Below are 18,836 nucleotides of genomic sequence, written 5' to 3' on the forward strand. Positions count from 1 at the left end.
GCACACAACGGTTGGGGAAAGATTTTATTACCAATGTATACCATGACAGTTGTAGCCAAAAAACCAAGGCTCGAGGGGTGGGGACAAGGGTACTGAGTGGTCACAAGGGACTTGTAGGGGCTCACTTCACGGAGGGGACAAGGAGCTGAAGAGGATGATGTTTCAAGGACAACTGTGTTGTAGAATGAGCACTCCATCCTGTCCCCAATAGCCAAGACTAGCTATCAACCCAGGCTGTGGTGGCCAGAGATCATGTATGAGCCTCACTGTGGCCTCCACTCCTGTCTTAGATCTTCTGTCCTTCCTGCCTGTCCCTCAGCTGAGGCCCCAGGGTGCTTCTTGGCCTTTGCCCCCTGTGGGAATTGTGAACCAGTGAGAGGGTGGGGAGGTAAAAGGTGGGGAGGGAGGTGTCAGAGAGGAGACAGGGCTGGGGCACAGGGCCAGGTGGATGGGAGAGGGGATTTGGGGAAGGACCATCCACAACATGCAAGAGACGCCTGCCCATGGGGTTGTCACACTGTGTGGAGATGCATTCACATTCACGGTTCAGGAACTCACGGCCGCCAGGGCCTCACATTCTCAGCTAAGCACACTTAGGGCCTTGCACACCAGTCCTTGCACACATGGAGGTTCACTTACAGATTTGCATGCAGTCTTTCCCAGCTCTACGGATTGCAGCCCCCTGGAGTCCTCAACACTCCAGGCTGACCATCTCAGGAGCCTGCCTCAGCTCTCGGGGGAGGGAAGTAGGGGTGCCTAGCAGGTCCCCACCTCTCCCAGTGTGACAGAGAGAGTAGCTGTGAGGGCACAGAGGGGTAACAAGGGCTGGGTTTATGAGCTCATGACCACCAAGGGACTGGGTAGAGGGGGGTTCATCTGTGTGTTTGGGAAAGAAGGGGAGGAGAAGCCCCTAGAGGCTGCCCACCCCTCAGAGTTCTGTCGCAAACCGAGAAGACCCCTTCTAGGGGCCTGGAATTTAGAAGGGAGCCTGAGACAGTTCACGACCCAGGTGTACAGAAGGGAGACAGCTCATTCAGCCGTGGGTCCCGCCCGCGAGCAGCACCGCGGCCGGCGCACACTCTGCAGCAGCGCGCGGAAGAGGCCGGGCGGGCGTTTGGCAGCACCCTCCGGGGGCGCGGCGCGCACCGAGCCCACGCGACCCGGACCTGCGCGCGTGGCGGGCAGAGGCGCAGGCGCCCCTTGGCGGCCGTGTTCCTCGATCTGGCGCTCCAAATGCTTCTGGATGGCCATGCCCAACACTTCCACTTCCATGGAGGCGCCATACACCTCCCACGTCATGCCCTTCTCGTCCCAGCTCACGTCGCGCACTGGCTCAGCCGCCTCCTGGGGTGCCAAGGCTGCTGCCAGCGCCGAACCCGGCCGCACCCGCACTTCGGGGAAAGCAGGGGGTGCGGTGGGCGGAGCAGCAGACTGGGGCGTCATGGGCCCGGTGGCCACCGAGCGCGTCTCGGCAGCGCCCAGAGACACCTGCAGGCCTGCGTCCCGGCGCGAGGGCGGCCTGGGCGCAGGGCTGGGTGCGCGTGGTGCCGCCTGGAAACTGAAGGCCGGGCCACCCGCGCCGTCCTGCGGAGACATGGGGCTCACGGCCACTGACACGCAGGCCTGTGCGCCCGCCTGTGTCCCCGCGTCCTCGCGCGGCGGCGGAGCGCTCGCGTCCCACGATGGCGCCTTGGTAAAGTTGTCCCGAGTCCGTGGCCCCTGTGGGGGCGCTGCGGCCTCTGCTCTAGGGCTTCTCTCGGCCGCCAGATCTTTCTTGCCGAGGCTGGAAGCATCGGTGCTGGGGACAGGCTCTGGCTCCACATGACTGCTCCCGCCAGCCCCAGGAAACAGGGCTGAGCCGCAGGGTTTGCTATCTGATTGCCTGGAAGAGGAGGGCATCGCCTTTTCTGGGGATGGAGGGACCACCTTTCCTGAGGACAGGGACTCTGCTTTCCTCGGAGATACGGAGTCAGCCTTCCCCTGGGACACAGGCTCCACCTTCCCAGACCCAAGGAGCTCTGCTTTTCCGGGGGGCACAGGATCCACTTTCTTAGAGGCCTGTGGCTGCGCCTTCTGCAGAGACGGTATCTCTGCTTTTTCTGAAGATGAGGCACTTTCGTGCCCAGAGAGCTTTGTGTCTGCTTTGCCCCCAGCCTTCTGCTCCGCTCTCCCCAAAGCTCTGGTTTCCCCTTTTGAGGAGTTCCCAAGATTCTCCTTCTCTAGAAAAATGGCATCAACCTTTTCTTCTGGGGCAGCTTCTATCTTTCCTGAGCTCCTGGGATCCATCTTCCCCAGGACTGTTTTTCCTGTGGTTGTGGGGGCCACCTTTTCTAAAGACACAGGGCCCATGTCTCCAGAGGGGACAGTTTCTACCTGTCCCCTGGTCTCAGGATCCACTGTGCTGGAAACTGGGAGATCTGCCTTCTCTAAGGACTGTGGATCTCCTTTCCTCTCAGCTTTTATTGCTGATGTGGGGTCCTCGGACCCTGGGGACCTGGGATCCCCTGGACCCGAGGACACAGAGTCTGTCTTTTCTGAAGGCTTGGGGTTGAGTTTCCCGGAAGGTGGTGGTTTTATGCTCTCCATGGTTGGGGGACCCACCTTTCTGGGGGACACTGGGTCTTCCTTTCCTAAGCATACAGTTTCTGTCTCCCCCATGGACACATGTTCTGCCTGTCCAGGAGGCAAGGGCTCTGGATTTCCTGAGGACATGGGATCTGCCTTTGCCAAGGAAACTGGATCCATCTTGCTTGAGGACCCAGGATCTACACTTTTCACAGATGTGGGATCCATCTTTCCAGAAAACACAGGATCCACCTGTCCAGTGGACACTGTTTTTGTCATTCCCATCATCATGGGACCTCCCTCTCCTGAGGAGGCGAGGTCCATCTTTCCCAGGAACTGAGTGTCCTCTTTTACAGAAGACACAGTTTCTGCACTGTCCATGTATGCAGGCTCTTTTGTCCCCAGTTGTGTAGAATCCACCTTTCCCAAGGATGCAGGAGTCGCTGTCCCAGAGGACATAGGCTCTGTCTTCCCTAATGAGCCTGGAGTCAGCTTTTCCAAAAGTGCAGGATCTGTCTTTTCTGTGGACACAGAACCTATGCTCTCCAAGGAAACAGGATTCACCTTCCCTGAAGGCCCAGAATGTCTCTCTTCCAAGGACAAAAGATCAACCTTTCCAGGAGACACATTGCCCACCTTTTCTGAGGACACAGGGTGCTCTTTCCTAGAACACTTGGGCTCCTCCTTTCCAGGAGATGTGAGATCCATGTTGTTGGAAGATACAGAGTCTATCTTTGTCAAAGACCCAGGATCCTCCTTCATTAGTAACACTGTGTCCACCTCACTGGAGCATACCGGGTCTACTTTTTCTAAGGGTCCAGGATCCCCCTTCCTTGGAGTCGTGGGATCTATCCTTCCAGGAGCCACAGGAGGCCCTTTTCCAGAGATCCCAGCCCCTGTCTTTCCTGTCAGCATGGTATCTGACTTCACCAATGACCCAGCATCTTCCTTGTCTGTGGAAGTGGAATCAGCCTGATCTGAGGACTTGGAATACCTTTTCTCCAAAAGCATGGGATTTCTGCTCTCTGAGGACATGGGATCAATTTCCATTGAGGATGCAGGGTCTGGCTTCTCCGGCAAGGTGGTTTCTCGCATCCCTGAGGTTGAGGCTTCATGTGCCCCGACTGTCTCCTTGATGGCTGCCTCTTTGAGAGGGATGCAGACAGAAGAAGGGTAAGACAAGCTCCTAGAAGGCCCCTCAGAGCAGGAGGCCCCTTCCCCAGCCCCACTGGGGTCACTGTGTCTGGAGGCCATGCCTGGGCTTCGGTCAGGGATGTGCTTGAGGGGTGCAGGGCTGGGCTTTTGTTGGGAGGGGCAGTCTTCCCTCATGGCCGGGCCAGCACCCAGGCTCCCATCCTGGGGGCAGCAGAAGGGCTCTGAGGGGCTGGAGTCCTTCTGAAGCAGCTGGAGCCAGGCTGGGTCTTCAGCACTGCTCATTTATCCTCATGGCCAAACTTGATTCAGGGCTGCCTTCTGGTTCTGAAACACAACAAGAGCAGACTCAGACTTAGAGAAGATTTGCTGGGGGAGCAGCCTGCATGCAGGCCTTTTCCTGTTCATCCTCGCCTAGCAGCCCAGCCTCCTCACTGGGTTCTCTGCCTCTGTCCAGCCTTCTTCAGTCCACCGAGCTTGTTCTAAGAGCATCAGTGTAACTACATCTGTCCCCTGCTTCATTGTTCCCAGTAGCCCTCTGGATAGCAGGGCATTCCTCACAACTGCTGACAGCCTGACCTTTCCCGTTCACCTATTGTCTCCCCATCCTTGGCAGCCTACCCCATGCAATATGCTACTCAGAAGTTATGCATGTGCCTCTAGGGCAAGGCTGCAAACTAATGCATAGGGACCAGATCAGTCATTCAAGTGAGGGAAGAAGGTTGAGTATAAAGCAAGAGGGAATCATGTAGACTCTAGCAAATTGCAGCATGCACACCCTGTCTCAGTGGGACCCAGGTTCCATGAACCTATGCTGCTCTGGAGAAATGAAACCTAACAGTCCTAGCTCTTCTAGTAAGTGGGAAATTCAGACTTTAACATAAAATATGCCAATTAACTCAAGATTTAAATAAAAAACCCAAAAAGTATGTGGGTCAAAGAAAATACGTCTGTAGGCCCTAGTTATGTCTGGGTAGGCCCCAGAGAGCTGTGAACAGTTTATAATCAAGGACATCATCAGATGTGTGTGTTTGCAAAGATTTCTCTAGGATGATGTGGAGGCTGGGCAGAATAGGACAGGGACTGGCCAAGACCTATGAGGAGGCAGGTCAGCAATTCATTCAATCTTTCATTCAAGCAATCCTCATTGATTCATATACCCCATCTCTGCAGCAGGCCCTGGGCCGCTGAAACAGTCTAGGTGGGAATGGCACAGCAAATGTCCTGGAGATCACCAGACATACAGGAGCAGAATCAAGGGTCCCGAAAAAAATCATCGAGGACCAATAGCTGTAGTTGGTGATGGTGAAGGTGGCCCGCAGGGTACCGGCTAGTGGGGGTTGCTGGGAGATAGTGCTGGTGGGAGGTCAGAGTTTGGCCCATTCTAGACCAGCTCAGTTTGTGGTGACCTCATTCTACTACACACTCAGCAGCTGGGGTGAGCAAGTGAGTAGAACTCCTGATTCCCCCCCAAAACCTACTCCAAAGTCATCTTGCTAGTGCTCAGGCTAGAATCTCAAGGGTGATGTGACATTTTCCTCATATCCCAAGTCCTGTCCGTCAGCCAAATATAATGGATCTATCTTTGATGGTGGCCACTGTCCTGGATTAACCCTCACTCCCTCTTACTGGGTTACCCTTGCTTTTTACCTTCACCCCATCCAGGTTATTCTTAAACAGCAGCCAGAGGGGTCTTAGTAAAACCCAGGGCAGATCATGTCCCATTCAGAACCATGCAGTGTCTTCCTATCTCATGCAAAGTACAGGCGAACTCCCAGTAACTCCCAAGGCCCTGCAGTTTCTGGCCCCATCACCTCTTACAGCCTTTTCTCTGACTACTCTCTTTTCCATCGTGCTGCTTCAGCCCCCTACTGGTGGCTGTCACACTGATTTTAGACAGCCCCTGCCTCCGGGCCTTTACCCTGTATGTTTCCTTCGTCTAGAATGCTGGGAGGTGGCGCTGGATGGGAGCTGCGGACTGCAGTGTCTGGTAATCCATTCGCTGAGTCCTACATAACCCTGGGTAGCAGTCTCTGTTCACTCGTCCCTCTGAGTTTTTCTCTATAGTACCCATCAGCATCTGACATTACATATGCATTTGTTCACTGTTTATGGTTTGTTTCTCTCATTAGAATGCCAGCTCCAGGAAGGTGAAGACATTCTTGTGCTTGCTGATATGTTCCCCAGAGTCAAGAATAATAACACAGTAAATAAGCTCTGAATAAATATTCATTACATCAATGACTGAATAATCTTTCCAAGATGTAGATCCAACCATACTTCTCCTGGCTCAAAACTCCCCTCATTCCTGTTAGGAAATTAAGTTGGTTGTAATTTTTTTTGGAAGGACATTTATGATTTTCTATCAATGTTTATAATACACATGGGAGCCAGCAACCTCACTTCTAGGGATGGTCCTGACAATAGAGTGCTAATACATCCAGGAGTAGAGACGCTTGGCTGGCAATGAGAAGAAAACCAGGGAACAGGGCCTGCGACATGTGGGACAGTCACTCAGAGCAGTACCTAGCTGCTAAAATGTGTGGATCAATAAGGGAAGATGCTCGACGATGAAAAAAAGACACATAGGGTCCAGCACAGCTTCTAGGGTTTCATGCATGTAGCCCAGCAGAAGATCAGACACATATCGATGGATTTATTTATAAGAAGATTTCCACATGGAATCCCACAAAAGTTTTAGTGGTGGTTGTGTCTCAGAAGTAAGACTGGGGATTTGAGAGTGGGAGACACTTTCTTTGGATGTCCCTTTGTGATGTTTAAATTTGGGCTATGCATGTACAAAGTAGAGTCACGTCTTGCTTAAGAACTGGGATATATTCTGAGGAATGTCTTGTTGATGATTATGTCACTGTAGGAACATCACAGAATGGACTTAGAAACAAGCACATAGATGGTCTGGATCAATAACTCAGTTATAGGACCGGGCGAGGTGGCGCACACCTACAACCCCAGCACTTGAGGTAGGAGGATTGCCTCATATATATCAGTGCAGGCTTTTGATGCACCAAGAGGTGTGCTAAACAAAACATGGGCGATCCTGCTGCTTGGGTAACGCAGCATACTGTCCTGTAGTGCACTTTATTTTCATTTATTTACTTATTATGGTACTTGAACGTGGACCCTGAGCATCTGCACTGATCTACATGCCCACCCCTTTCTTGGTTTCAGTTCTGGGGATTAAACCCCCAACCCTGAACATGCTTGGACAATGAGCCATACTCCAGCATGCCCTTCTTTCATTCCTTTTGCAATGTAATTAACTTTTAGAATTTTAAGACAGGGTCTTGCTAAGTCAATAAACGTTCCAGGCTGACCTTGAACTTGCAGTCCTCCCCCAGCCTCCCAGTGTCTGGGTTTACAAGCATGTACCACCATGTCTGCTTAACTTTATTTTTTAATAGGTAGGAGGAGTGTGATTCAGAATAATAATAAATACAGTATACTAAATACAAAACCAGTAACATTGTTACAGTATCATCATAATCAACAATTATGTACTATGCATGATTGTGTGTGATATACTTGTTTCTTTGTTTTTTGTTCTGTTTTGTTCTTTGTCTTTTTGAGACAGGGTCTTGCTATTCAGTTCAGGTGATCTTGACTCACTTTGTAGTCCAGGCTGACCTCAAACTCACAGTGATCCTCCTGCCTCAGCCTGCTGGATTACAGGTATATGTCACCATACCCAGCCCTGTGATCACTTTTATTCAACTGGTAATACAGTACATTTATCTATGCAAGCATTGCCACAAATGTAATATGTTATGCTAAGATATTGCAATGGCTTCATTATATTCTTATGGGACCAACACTGTGTACACCAGTCTATCAGTGACCAAAATGTTTATGTGATACATAACTACGTCTTAAAAAAACAGGACTGGGGGTTTAGCTCAGTGGCATAAGTGCCTGCTTGGCAAACATGAAGTAGTGAGTTCAATCTCCAGCACCAAAAAACAAAACAAAACAAACCAACAAGAAAAAATAGAAACTTTTAATGATTCTTTATCGCCTTTAGTCATCTCTTTAGTGTATGTCTAAAGCCCTATCTCCCTGTCTGCTGCTGGGATTTATTTTTCATTATCAACCTATTCCTACCCTCAGAGCATGTACACACACACACACACACACACACACACACACACACACACACACACCACACGCCATAGAGACACTTCTTTGCATTTGTCCATGAATTCAATGGCCATTTCAGCCTCAGGTGGGGTAGTCTCTCCCACCCTCCTCGCCTGGCTACTTCTTGCTAAACCTTCAGGTCTCCGTGCAAATGCCTCCTCCTCTGTGGGTCTTCTTTGACTACGAGCTGCCTCTGTGTTCCCATGGCTTCCTGTTCTTTGCCTATTCAGAATCCCATCACTCTGCACGACCCATTTACACCTCTGAGTCCCCTTGAGTTCCAGAGAGAGAGCTCCATTAATACTGTTTAATGCTGGGGCTTCTGGGCTTTGAGCTTGAGACCTGGGTAGGAGGACAGGAATCAGCATTAAGATGGGGACACAGGAGCAGAGACTGTTTTAAGAGGCTGGGCAGGGTACTGTCTGTTTTTTTTTTTTTTTTAGTTCACCTGGGGTGTCTGCGAGATTTATTGAGATTCAGTAATCAGGTGGGAAACAAACTGAAGCACAAGACAGATTTTGGCCGGAATTCTTTGGATCTGACTTTCACCAGCATAAAAAAGAGGAATTGGAAGTCATCAATCAGCCGAAGTCAGAAAGGCATCAGATTTGAGTGGTTCAGCTGGTCTTTTGCCTTATGATAGCAACTTGAAAAGGAATAATTTTTTCTCCCATTAGAAAAACATTAGATTTCCAGTACCAAAAACAAAAACCCCAAAAACAAAAAACAAAAAGAAAACTAAACAAAAACCAAACAAACAACAAATGAAAACAAACACCCCAAAATGAAACAAAAAACAATAGTACGAGGGAGGTGACTGAAGACTCTTGACATCCTCAGAATGAGGGGCACAAGAGGCAGGGGTGGGGACCGTGGCAAATGAGAGTATTCGTGCCTTCTAAAGGGGTAACTGCACACAATTCCTGCCCATGATGGCGCCAGTGGTGGCCAAACAGAATTCACCTCAACATTTATAGGTACATATGCAATGGTCTCGGCACTGTTTTTTGGGGTTGGGGACATGAGAGTAAGGAATGTAAGGCCTCTGATTCCACATTCAGAAAGATTGGAAAGACTATAAAAACAGGAACAAACAAATGATATAATTTCAAATACTGCGTGCTGTGTTTGAAGGAGTTGGCAGCTGGTTTGGACATGTGGTCAAGAAAGACCTCTCAGGGCTGGGGATTTAGCTCAGCGGCATAAGCGCCTGTCTTGAAAGCAGGCAGTCTTGAGTTCGATCCCTGGTACCGATAAAAAGGAAAAAGACAAAAAAAAAAAAAAAAAAAAGGAAAGACCTCTCTGAGGAGGTCAGCACCTGGCCCACTGTGAAAAGGCCAGAGTGGCTGGACTACAGCAGGAAGGGACAGGGAGGAAGGAATTAGAGCAGGCGTGCAGGCGTAGGGGAATCCCTTATCCTAAGGGACCTGGGAAGCCTCTGGAATGTTTTGAGCAGGGCAGTGAATGGCTTCTGCTTGGCAAGGTGTCCCGATTTATTGAGCAAAGTCATAAATCTGGTATTTTTTAACCAGATTAAAATTTAATTTTAAAAATTAATGCATGAGTATGTATGTGTACACGCATGTGTATGTGTGTGTGTGCATATGCGTGTGTGTGTGTGGCATTGGATATTGAACCCAGGGCCTTTACAATGAGCTACATCATTAATTTCTAAGCCTTTTAAAGATTTATTTTGAGATAGAGTTGTACTAAGTTGCTTGGTTATCCAATCTGGGTTTGAACTTGCAATCCTCCTGCCCCAGCCTCCCAGAGTTGGCTCATTTTTAAAATAACATGCAGGCCAAACAAAACACTCTTGTAGGCCAACTTTGACCTGAGGTCTCTGGTTTGTGACCTGTGATCTATGGAAAAGCCTGTTAGAAGCCAGGGTGACTGGGCAGAAGGCAACAGAAGGGGCCTCGTTCCTGCTAAAAGCTGAGATCTGTTTGCCACGCTTGCCTTCGTTTCCATCTCTGGAAAGCAGCAATCTGACAGGCTAGGAAATTTAAGCAGCAGTGCAGAGGACTCAGAAAACGGCTGTAGGAGAGGTGTTCTTGGTGCTTACAACCTTTCATTCCAGCCCTGGTGGCCCAGCTCTGAGGTCCTCCCAACACATCCAACCAATAAGCTTGTCCCTTGGGAGGGAGGCCCGGGACGGTTCACCACCTTAGCAGCTCTGTGCCTCTCACTGGGGACCCTGAAGGGCCCACCCTGTGCTCCTCCAGAGCTGCTGTGAGAATTAAAGGGTGTACATAGCTCTGCTCTCCATAGGGCTGGGCTGTGTACATGGAAGGCCTGTGTTTATCTCCTCAGCCTGTCAGAACCCAGCTGTGCTCCCAGGAGGGAGCAGGGGGAGAGGACCTGCAGCAGACTCAAACTAGCACAATCTGGCCTTCAGAATGCCTGTGTGACCCAGAGTGCTAAAATAATGGGTTTTGTTTTGTTTTTTGTATCAGAGATCGAACTCACGATCTAGCGCTTGCCAGGCAGGCGCTTATGCTACTGAGCTAAATCCCCGGTCAAAAATAATTTTTTAAAAGTCAATGTAAACGGGCCACAGATTTAGGTCAGTGGTATAAGCGTCTGCCTGGCAAATGTGGGGTCATGAGTTTGATCCCCAGTACCAAAAAAACAAAAAAGTCAATTTAAAATAAAGGCATGTTCTGACTGATCAATACTTAACAACTAGAAGACTTTGTGTGAGAATCAGGTTTTGTACAAATCTGGGAAGCTAAAATTTGGCAATGTGAGCTTCCTGCATAGCAACAGCCAGCTAGAGCCTCCAAGGGCCTCCTGAGATGAGCGCGGACTCTCCAATCAGCCACAATCCTCCCTCCTTCCTATGGGTGTTCCTGAGGCTGACTATTGCCCTCCGTTATTGCATTTGTAGCCATGTGTGGTAGCGCACACCCATGACTCCTGCATTGAAGATGTTGAAGCAGGAGAATCACTGAGTTCAAAGCCAGCCTAAATTACAAAGCAGGACCCTGTCTCAAAGAACAATGACAACAAATCACTGCATTTGCATAATCCATCCCCTCATGTATATTACTCTCCTGGCCTATTGCCGCCTCAGTTTTGACCCTTGACCTAGATGCCAAGAAAAGCAGAAGACATCCTTGCAAAGACAATGTATATCTTCCTGGCAGGTGTTACATTCCTGTTTTACAGAGGAGGAAACTGAGATTCTGAGAGACAGGCATGGCCCAGCTGGTCATGTTTCCCCTTTGCAAACCTCCCTGGAAGAGGCTGGCTTCCAAGTTTCCAGCTCCAAGTTCTCAGCTGCTGAGAAGGGATCAGGTCCGGGGCAGGGTTACAAGCCTGATCCAGGAGTTAGAAAGATGTGGGGTTAAGTCTCAGCTTAGTTACTGCTGTGATTTGTGACTTTGCATGATTTTTTCCTACAGCCTAGACCTCAGTTTCCCAATCTGTGAAATGAGGGCTATCTGCCCAGAAAACAATGCAGAAGTGCTGTTCCTCATGGTTCCATCAGGCCCTTTTTGGCTCTAAATGAAACCTCAGTACCTTTCAGCCACACAAATACAGCCTGGGTCTCTGGTTCCATCTCTTCTCTTCCCATCCTCCTTCGGGAACATCACCTCCCCTTTGCATGTTTAGTTCTGGGCCCACCACCCTCAGGCTTATTTTGTCACCTGGACTTTAATAATGGCATGAAGGAGGCATTACCATCCCATCCCACACGTGAGGACACTGAAGCCAGAAGAAGCAAAGACTTGGCTAAGAATATACAGCTGGGGAGTGGAGGAGTTGTTCAAAGTCAGATGTGTCTGAGCCTAAAGTCTGGTTTCTTCAAAGTCATGTCAGCCAAGATCTGGACAGTAAGATTTGGATCTTAAAATCTCTTTCTATTCTTGGAGGTCAGGCCAAGGCACCGCTTAATCTCATGGACCCCAGAGGCCAGGGAGCACATAGTAGAGGAAGCAAGTGTCCCTGTATTCATATACACCCATCTGCAGGAACACACACATCCTACGAACAGATGAGCCTGTATACAGTTGGCTGAATGTGACCTAACTGAAGTAGAAGATTGAAATAACCCTTATATACAGGGTGGTTCACTTGGTGTGTAAGGAAGTGAGCAGACTACTTGTGGAGGTCTGCACCACCTTAGGTCAGTCTGGGGCCAGGATCTGGCTTCTGAGTTTTCTGCTCAAGGAAAAACTTGATACATGTTTGTGCTGTGTGTGAAACGGCCCTTGAATATGTTTTTACCTTAAGGGAGTCACTTGGACCATGTGACTGTACACATGTGTGGCCACATAGCCTTGCAGTTCCACTCATGGAAGAGGTGGCCTGGGCATGGGTGCAGACACTTGAGTACCATTCACTTGCAGGCAGAGCAGCCCATGTGAATGCATTGAGCCTTGGCTAGCTTGTTCCTTTCTCCCTAGGATTTCTTCCCAGTCTGGAGCCATCCCTACACTCAATCCAGAGCCAGAGCTGCCAAGCACCTGCAAGCATCTCTTCCCATGGTAACAAGACAGATAAAGGCTTATGAGGTTTTGGCAGGCATATGTGTCTGTGAGTGTGTGTGAAAATCCGTCTGCTGCCCCCTGTTCTCTCCTCTCCTAGGGCCTTCAAAGGACCAAAGTCTCCTGCCTGGGGCTGTAGGGAGAGAAGCAGAGTAGCAAAGGGTGACAGACCTTCCACAGAAGGCCAGTGATGGAGAAACTTTTAGAGCTTTCAACAATAAGAACCACTCGCTGTGACAGGCATGCCATAGGTCCACCACCACTGCCCTAGGACACCGCCCATCTGTTCATCTGTCCACGAGGGACACCATGAGAAGTGTGAACAGGTCAGAGTAGGCTGCAGGAGTGGCTGTGGGAGTGTTTGATCAAGAACCATTGTTAGTATGCTATGATCCACAACGGCTGCTGTGAGTGTGGGGCTGTGCCCGGGTGTGTATGCAAGTCTCCCACCTGGTGCCCTGGGTGAATACACAGGTGGCCACGCTTATGACTCTGATGGAATGACCAAGGGCCATACCGTGTGCGTGCGTGTGTGTTTGTGTAAGACCTGTTGGCCTCGCCCGAGGATGAGGTTCTCCGTGTGTGAATGCGGTGAGTGTGTTACTCGGTCCCGGAGTGTGTGCCACACTGCTTGTGCAACAGCGAGTGTGTTCAGTGGTGCGAATAGAGCCACTCGAGCGCTGAGCTCGCTCCAGGAAGGAGATGAATCAACGCGGGTGGACCCCTCCCCCCGGTGGCGGGAAGCGCCCCCCTCCGCACTGCCGAGTGAAACAAAGCATTCAACCACCGCGAGGCCGGACGCGGGGCCCCAGTCCTATAAAGCCGGGCGGCCTGGCCCTCAGGGCCTCTAGGGGGTTCGGCCCAGCTGCGGGACCCGCCCCCGCCCCGCCCAGCCCCGGCGAGGAGCCTGGAAACGGACACTCGCCGCCCCCGGCCGCGCGCGCAACGCACACCTGGGCACCTGGCGCGCGGTGCGGAGCTGGCGCGGGTGGGGGCGGCTCCGAGGACCCTGGACAGCGGCTGCCGACCGAGCGGGCTCCAGAGCACCGGGGCCCGAGCTGCAGGTGAGGGCGGGGGCTTACCGGCGGTGCGCTGCTCTGGCTCCTCGTCGCCGCGCTCTGGCTCCCGCTGCCGCCGCCCGAGCGGCCCCGGCTGCTAGGGCCGGGCTGCCGGGCGGACCCGCGGACTCCGAGCCGCTGTCCCCCGAGCCCGCTCCGCGCTCCCGCCCGCGCCCCGCCCCGGGCATGCGCGCTGGCAGCCTCGGAACCGGGAGGGGGCGGTGCCGGCGGGACCAGCAGCCGAGGGAGGGAGGGGCGCCCCTTACCTGAGGCCCCTCATCCTGCCTGTGCCTGCGGCCCCTGGACTCCCGGAGTCCCTGCCCTTCTCGAATTGGCTCCCATTTCACGGAGCAGGAGACTGAGGGGCGGAGAGGCTGCCCATTTGCGGCGCGCCTGCCTGGCCGGGCGCGCTGTCTTGGATCGCAACCAGGAGAGCCCCGCAGACGCTCGCGGTTTCCCAGGAGGGCGTTGCTGCTCAGAGATGCGGCCACTCGTCTGACAACGTGCGGCGCCTGCGAGGGGACCCAGGGCGTTGCGATCTCCAAGCTCCCTCTGCGAGGAAATTTCCCGCCTCCCCCTCGGCTGCACTTCCGGCCTTCTCCCCCCGCCCCGCCCCGCCCCGCCCCGCCCCCGGCCCTTTGTCTCGCCGCTGCCCACGCGCCGGCGAGTGGCGGGGACCAGAGCGGCGGTGCTGCGGGAGAGGCACCTTCCATTCCCTCTGCCGGGCTCCACATGCAGGGCACCTGCCTTCCCTCCAGTATGTGCGAGCCTTCTCCTGGTAGATTCCCTCGAGCGAGTCAGGTCGCCTCTTTGAGCCTCAGTTTCCCTATCTGAAAATAGGACTAACATTAACCACCTGAAATGTGAAGGACGTGTTCAGGGGCTTCCAATTGAATCTGAATTGCCCAAGACATGAGAACTCACTGCCCACTCCCTCCAGATTGCACAGCAGAAAAATGTTCCTTTTTTCTCTTCCTTAGATTTCCCATAGAAAATAACAATAATTGTCCTGAAGGTGATAAAAGCCATTCGCACCTGTATTATGAACCCCCTACTAAAAATGATAACAACTAATGCTAATAAAACTTTTATTAGGTGCAGACATTGTGCTAAGATTTTGTTTCAGGTTCCATCTAATTTCAATTTCCAATCACCCGGGAACAAGTTAATGTTAGCATTAGTATCACACCCACGGTTTTTCAGATAAAAAACAGATATAGATAAGTAACTTGTTCTTAGTCACACAGTTAGTTGATAGTGCAGCTGGAATTACAAATTTACGAAATTTAAATCCTGCAGGCCTCATGCTTATTTATTGTTTTTACTTTTCTCCCTTATCGGTGAACTATAAGTCACTGTGACCTTTAAGGTCTTTAAAAAGACTTTAAGTCTTTTTAAAACCTCTATGGCAAGTGAAGAAAAATCAGTGGAACCACCGTCTTCCCCCAACATCCCAAAGAAAAGTGAAAACCAGGGTGATGGGCCAACTTTCAGGACCACGGACAGCAACACTACCAGGCGGCGTCCTAGTGTCTCTCTGATCCTAAAAATGTTTCACTCCCTGCCCACAGTGGCCCTGAGCTTCAGAGTTTACCGACTATATCCCTCATTCCTCACTTCCTCCCTCTCCAGCCTCAAAAATAACACTATTGTTTCGGCGACACATGTGAATAAATTGAGGCCTGGGAAGGATCACAAGACATGGAAAGTAGCAAGAACCAAAACAAGTTCAACTTGGGCCAGAGGAGTGTTGGGGTAAAGACAGCACATGTACGAGGAGGCTCTGGCAGTTGTTCAGGTGAGGGATGAAAACAACAGCCACAAGAGCATCTGGTGGGATGGAGAAGTAGGGCAAGACTCAGTGCTATTTTGGGGTAAATACCAATAGGCATGGGTGTAGGTAGGAAAAAAGAGAGGGTTCTGCTGCCCCGGAGGTCTGCCTTGAGGAGCCAGGTGTATGGAAGATGTACACCTTATGAACCCTGGGAATAGTAAGGGCTTGTCGGATGGTCACACTGAGGCATGGAAGTGCAGAGTTGAGCCACAGCTGAAGTCAGACTAGGAATCCCACCAACTGAGAGCTGGTGAAGGAGGTCGTGTGTGGGATACTGGCACATGGAGGGAGAGTATAAACGAAAGAGGGAAACACAGGGCCCTGGGCCGTCCTGAGGAGCACCAGCACTAAGGGACTGAGCAGGAAGAGAGAGATGCAAGGAAGAAAGAGAAGCAGCAGGTTGAGAGGCCAGTAAAGCCCAAAAGAGTGATGGTTCAAAGCAAAGAGGAAAGAATATTCCAGAAGGAGGACAGTATCAGCCATATCAGGAAGGCAAAATGTGGCCTACAAGGTGTTGCCCGGGTTTGAAAAGGAAGCTTGATGTCTTGGTTACTATCTTATTGCTGAGACAAAATAGCTGACACCCAAGTAGGAAAGGTTTATTGTAGTTTGTGGAGGTTTCAGTACCCAGTTAGCTAACTCTGAGGCAGGGTGGTGTGGCAGAGAGAAACAGTTCATGGTGGGGGAAAAGACAGTAAAGCCATGATGTAGTTAAGAAGCAGCAAATGATGACAGCAGCCCTCTTTCTGTCCCTTATATTCTGTCCAGGTTACATGCCCTTAGCCTGGGTAGCACCCACACCCAAGATAGACCTTCCCATTGTCCATACCCAGAGCTATACCAAACCAGTCAATGGACTAACTTAGTAATCACACACCCTTGATCCCAGCATCACACATTCTGGATCCCAGCTGTCTCTGAAAAACACCACCTATGATCACATGAGGCTTTGGAGAACACTGAGACACGACCACGCACTTGATAAGCACACCTTCAGTGGAGTGCAGGAGTGGAAGGCCGACCTTCAGTGGTGGGCAGGGTGGGGACTAAATGTAGTAAGAAAGTGGAGTAGAAAGTAGACTCTTTTCTTGAAATGTTTGGGTTCTGAAGGGAAAAAAGGAGGGCGGTCTGACGAGGGAGATGGAAGGTTAAAGCATGGGAGACTTGAAGGATTTGCAATCTTGATAGGAAGGGGCAGGATGGAGGGGAAAGGAAGGTGCTAGTGAGGATGAGCACAAGGGTTTGGCTTAGATGTTCATGGTGGAAGAAAAGGTGAGATCCAGATTCCTGGGGTAGCTCACAGGGCCAAGATGAAACTGCAGGTGTGTGATTTATATTTGAGATTGAAGGACACCAGCAGGGGAGAGGAAAGATGGCCCAGGGAGGGAAAGCAGCCAATGAGAGGTCGTTACTACAACAGCTACTGCAGTGGGTGAGTGATGCTTAAGTCTGCAGGGAAGTACAAAACAAGGTAAATGCACACCTTAGAGTTCTTCCAGACAAGGGCAAGGGTCCTTGGGTGTGCAGATCCCAACATTTGGAAGACGTTGCTTAATGGCTATCCCTGGGATGTGTTGTAAGGGGCTGTGTGACACTTCTGACTCACAATGCATGGGGAGGGGGTTCCAGCAGCTGGAGAGCATCTCTTTGACAAAAATCCAGGCGCTCGCTGTTTGAAATCCTACTATTGGGCCCAGAAATAATCAAAGGATTCAAGGGGATGTGGACAGAGTCTGGCTGTGTCTGGTCTGTGGGTGTAGTCAGGGTCTCTTCTCGTTCTCTTTTATGCTCTCTGACCACTCTTGTTACAAAGGGATTTGTTGGCAATACTAATTTTTAAAATGGAAACCTTTGAACAACAAAACAAAACACTTGCTAAGGCAGAGGAAGAACTCAAAATGACCAGAGAAGCAGTCTGTGTGGCATAAGTCTTAGATGTCAGTTACTAGCTGGGTGACCTTAGTTGAGGTCTCTCTGTACAGCACTAGGCTTCCAGAACTCGGAGAAAGAAAAAAAAAAAAAAAAACAAGTCCTTTACGTACGGTATTCTTTGTGGGGAATGCCAAGTGAAGCCCATGAACCCTTTTCTGATCACAGATCTCCACTTTCCTTGGGGGACCACTTCCTCAGCCTCATTTATGTGGTGGGGTAGGGCACAAATCCCACTCCAGCTCCTCGGGCAGGTGGTGACTCAGGCCTGGTCAATCACTGACCAATAATTCATTCTGGTGTGGGGGGGCTCAGGGACCAAACATGGGAAAATGGTTCTCACACTCTCCTGGAGGAACTTTGGAGGTTACCAAATTGAGGATGCATCTGTAGTTGCTGGAGGACCATCTTTGCTCCTATGTGGAGAAAGTAAGCCTGGGCTTGGGGTTTTAGCTCACCTTGTGACAATCAACATGGCCACCCACACCCATGTGAGCGTGTACATGTGCCTGTCTCGGGTTGGTCTGCCGCCGGGGAACCATACACACTCGTACGTACCAGAAGATAAACAAGTGCCTGCTGCTCCTTGGCTGGCGCCCAGGCCGGGGGTGGAATAAACAATCCCAGTGACTTTCTGAAAAGCAAGCGTGTGTGGCAACAGGCACCATGGAGACAAGCAGACTGTACCAGAGCAGAGATGGCAACCAGCCCCCAAAGCCACCCTGTGCATCTTTGTGATCACACACATACACACACACACTCACACTCTGTGTCCCACGCTAGCCCACCTTCTCTTGACTATATTATGTTCATATCCATCCCATTAAACCAATCTGGCCCACCCTCCTGGCCTGGCCAGTTATTCCCATTCCAGCTGGAAGCTGGAGCTTTGGAGAAGGTCCAGGATCCCAACACAACTGTATCCATAGTTCTGGATCCCTTCACCTTTACACTGGTCCTGGTCCAGGCTGAATTTCAGCAAATTCCATTCCCTTGGGAAGGTATATGCTCTGTGTGTATGTGTGTGAGCACTGGTAAAATACCGTGTAAACCCAACTTTCTATAAAGTTCTTGTGCTTCAGGGGGATATATTCAATGCACATTTACACACTTTCAAGAAAGCCCTGGCACCCCTTAGGACTTGCATAGACACTCAGCTATGCACCTGTCCTCATGAATGCAGTGCATAACCAAGATACCTGAGATGATGGAATGACAGTGTGCCATTTACTGGCTCCTATGTGTTCTATAGTCACCATATTTTATCCTTAAGAAAAACCACCAGTGATGACACAGTAAATATTCCCATTGCATAGGTGAAGAAACAGATTGCCTGACCTTCAGGAAAGTAGTAACTTGCCAGGGCCAAAGAAATAGAAAGAGGCCGAGTTGGGAGTCACTCCAGCTATACCTTCGCCCTACTCATATACACCTGTAGCACCACACACACACACACACACACACACACACACACACACCCCTGCCTCCTCAGTCAGTGCAGATAGTTATCTGAGGCGCATGGATTTATTTTCCCTCCCTGACCTCCTTGTATGGCCTCCAGCCATCACCGTGCTGGCTTGGGATCATATGATCCCTGGCCTGAGCATGCATGAGCACAGCCTGATACCCAAAGATGCCCTCCCATTTTGC

At 50.8% G+C, this 18,836-nt stretch overlaps 1 protein-coding gene across 2 annotated transcripts; it reads right to left on the bottom strand.

Moving 5' to 3' along the window:
* Positions 1-10: 10 nt before the first annotated feature.
* Positions 11-13,987, bottom strand: Gprin1 (G protein regulated inducer of neurite outgrowth 1). Of its 2 annotated transcripts, none has more exons than XM_005005177.4 (2): positions 13,690-13,987; positions 11-4,044 (listed from the first exon to the last, which is right to left on the bottom strand). In XM_005005177.4, exon 2 carries the CDS (start codon positions 4,000-4,002, stop codon positions 1,030-1,032), a length of 2,973 nt encoding a protein of 990 aa, XP_005005234.2. In that variant the 5' UTR covers positions 4,003-4,044; positions 13,690-13,987; the 3' UTR covers positions 11-1,029. The 2 variants fall into 2 exon arrangements, with proteins under 2 accessions (XP_005005234.2, XP_005005233.2); XM_005005176.4 differs by lacking the exon at positions 13,690-13,987 and adding an exon at positions 13,448-13,607.
* Between the last annotated feature and the right edge of the window lie 4,849 nt (positions 13,988-18,836).

This window comes from Cavia porcellus, unplaced genomic scaffold, assembly GCF_034190915.1.
Source record: "Cavia porcellus strain 051 isolate PalLab524CR breed Dunkin Hartley unplaced genomic scaffold, mCavPor4.1 scaffold_19, whole genome shotgun sequence".
Classification (NCBI taxonomy): Eukaryota; Metazoa; Chordata; class Mammalia; order Rodentia; family Caviidae; genus Cavia; species Cavia porcellus.

What these genes read in the sequence shown, in the direction of transcription:
- Gprin1 (XM_005005177.4), bottom strand. Translation starts at nt 4,002, where the DNA reads ATGAGCAGTGCTGAAGACCCAGCCTGGCTCCAGCTGCTTCAGAAGGAC.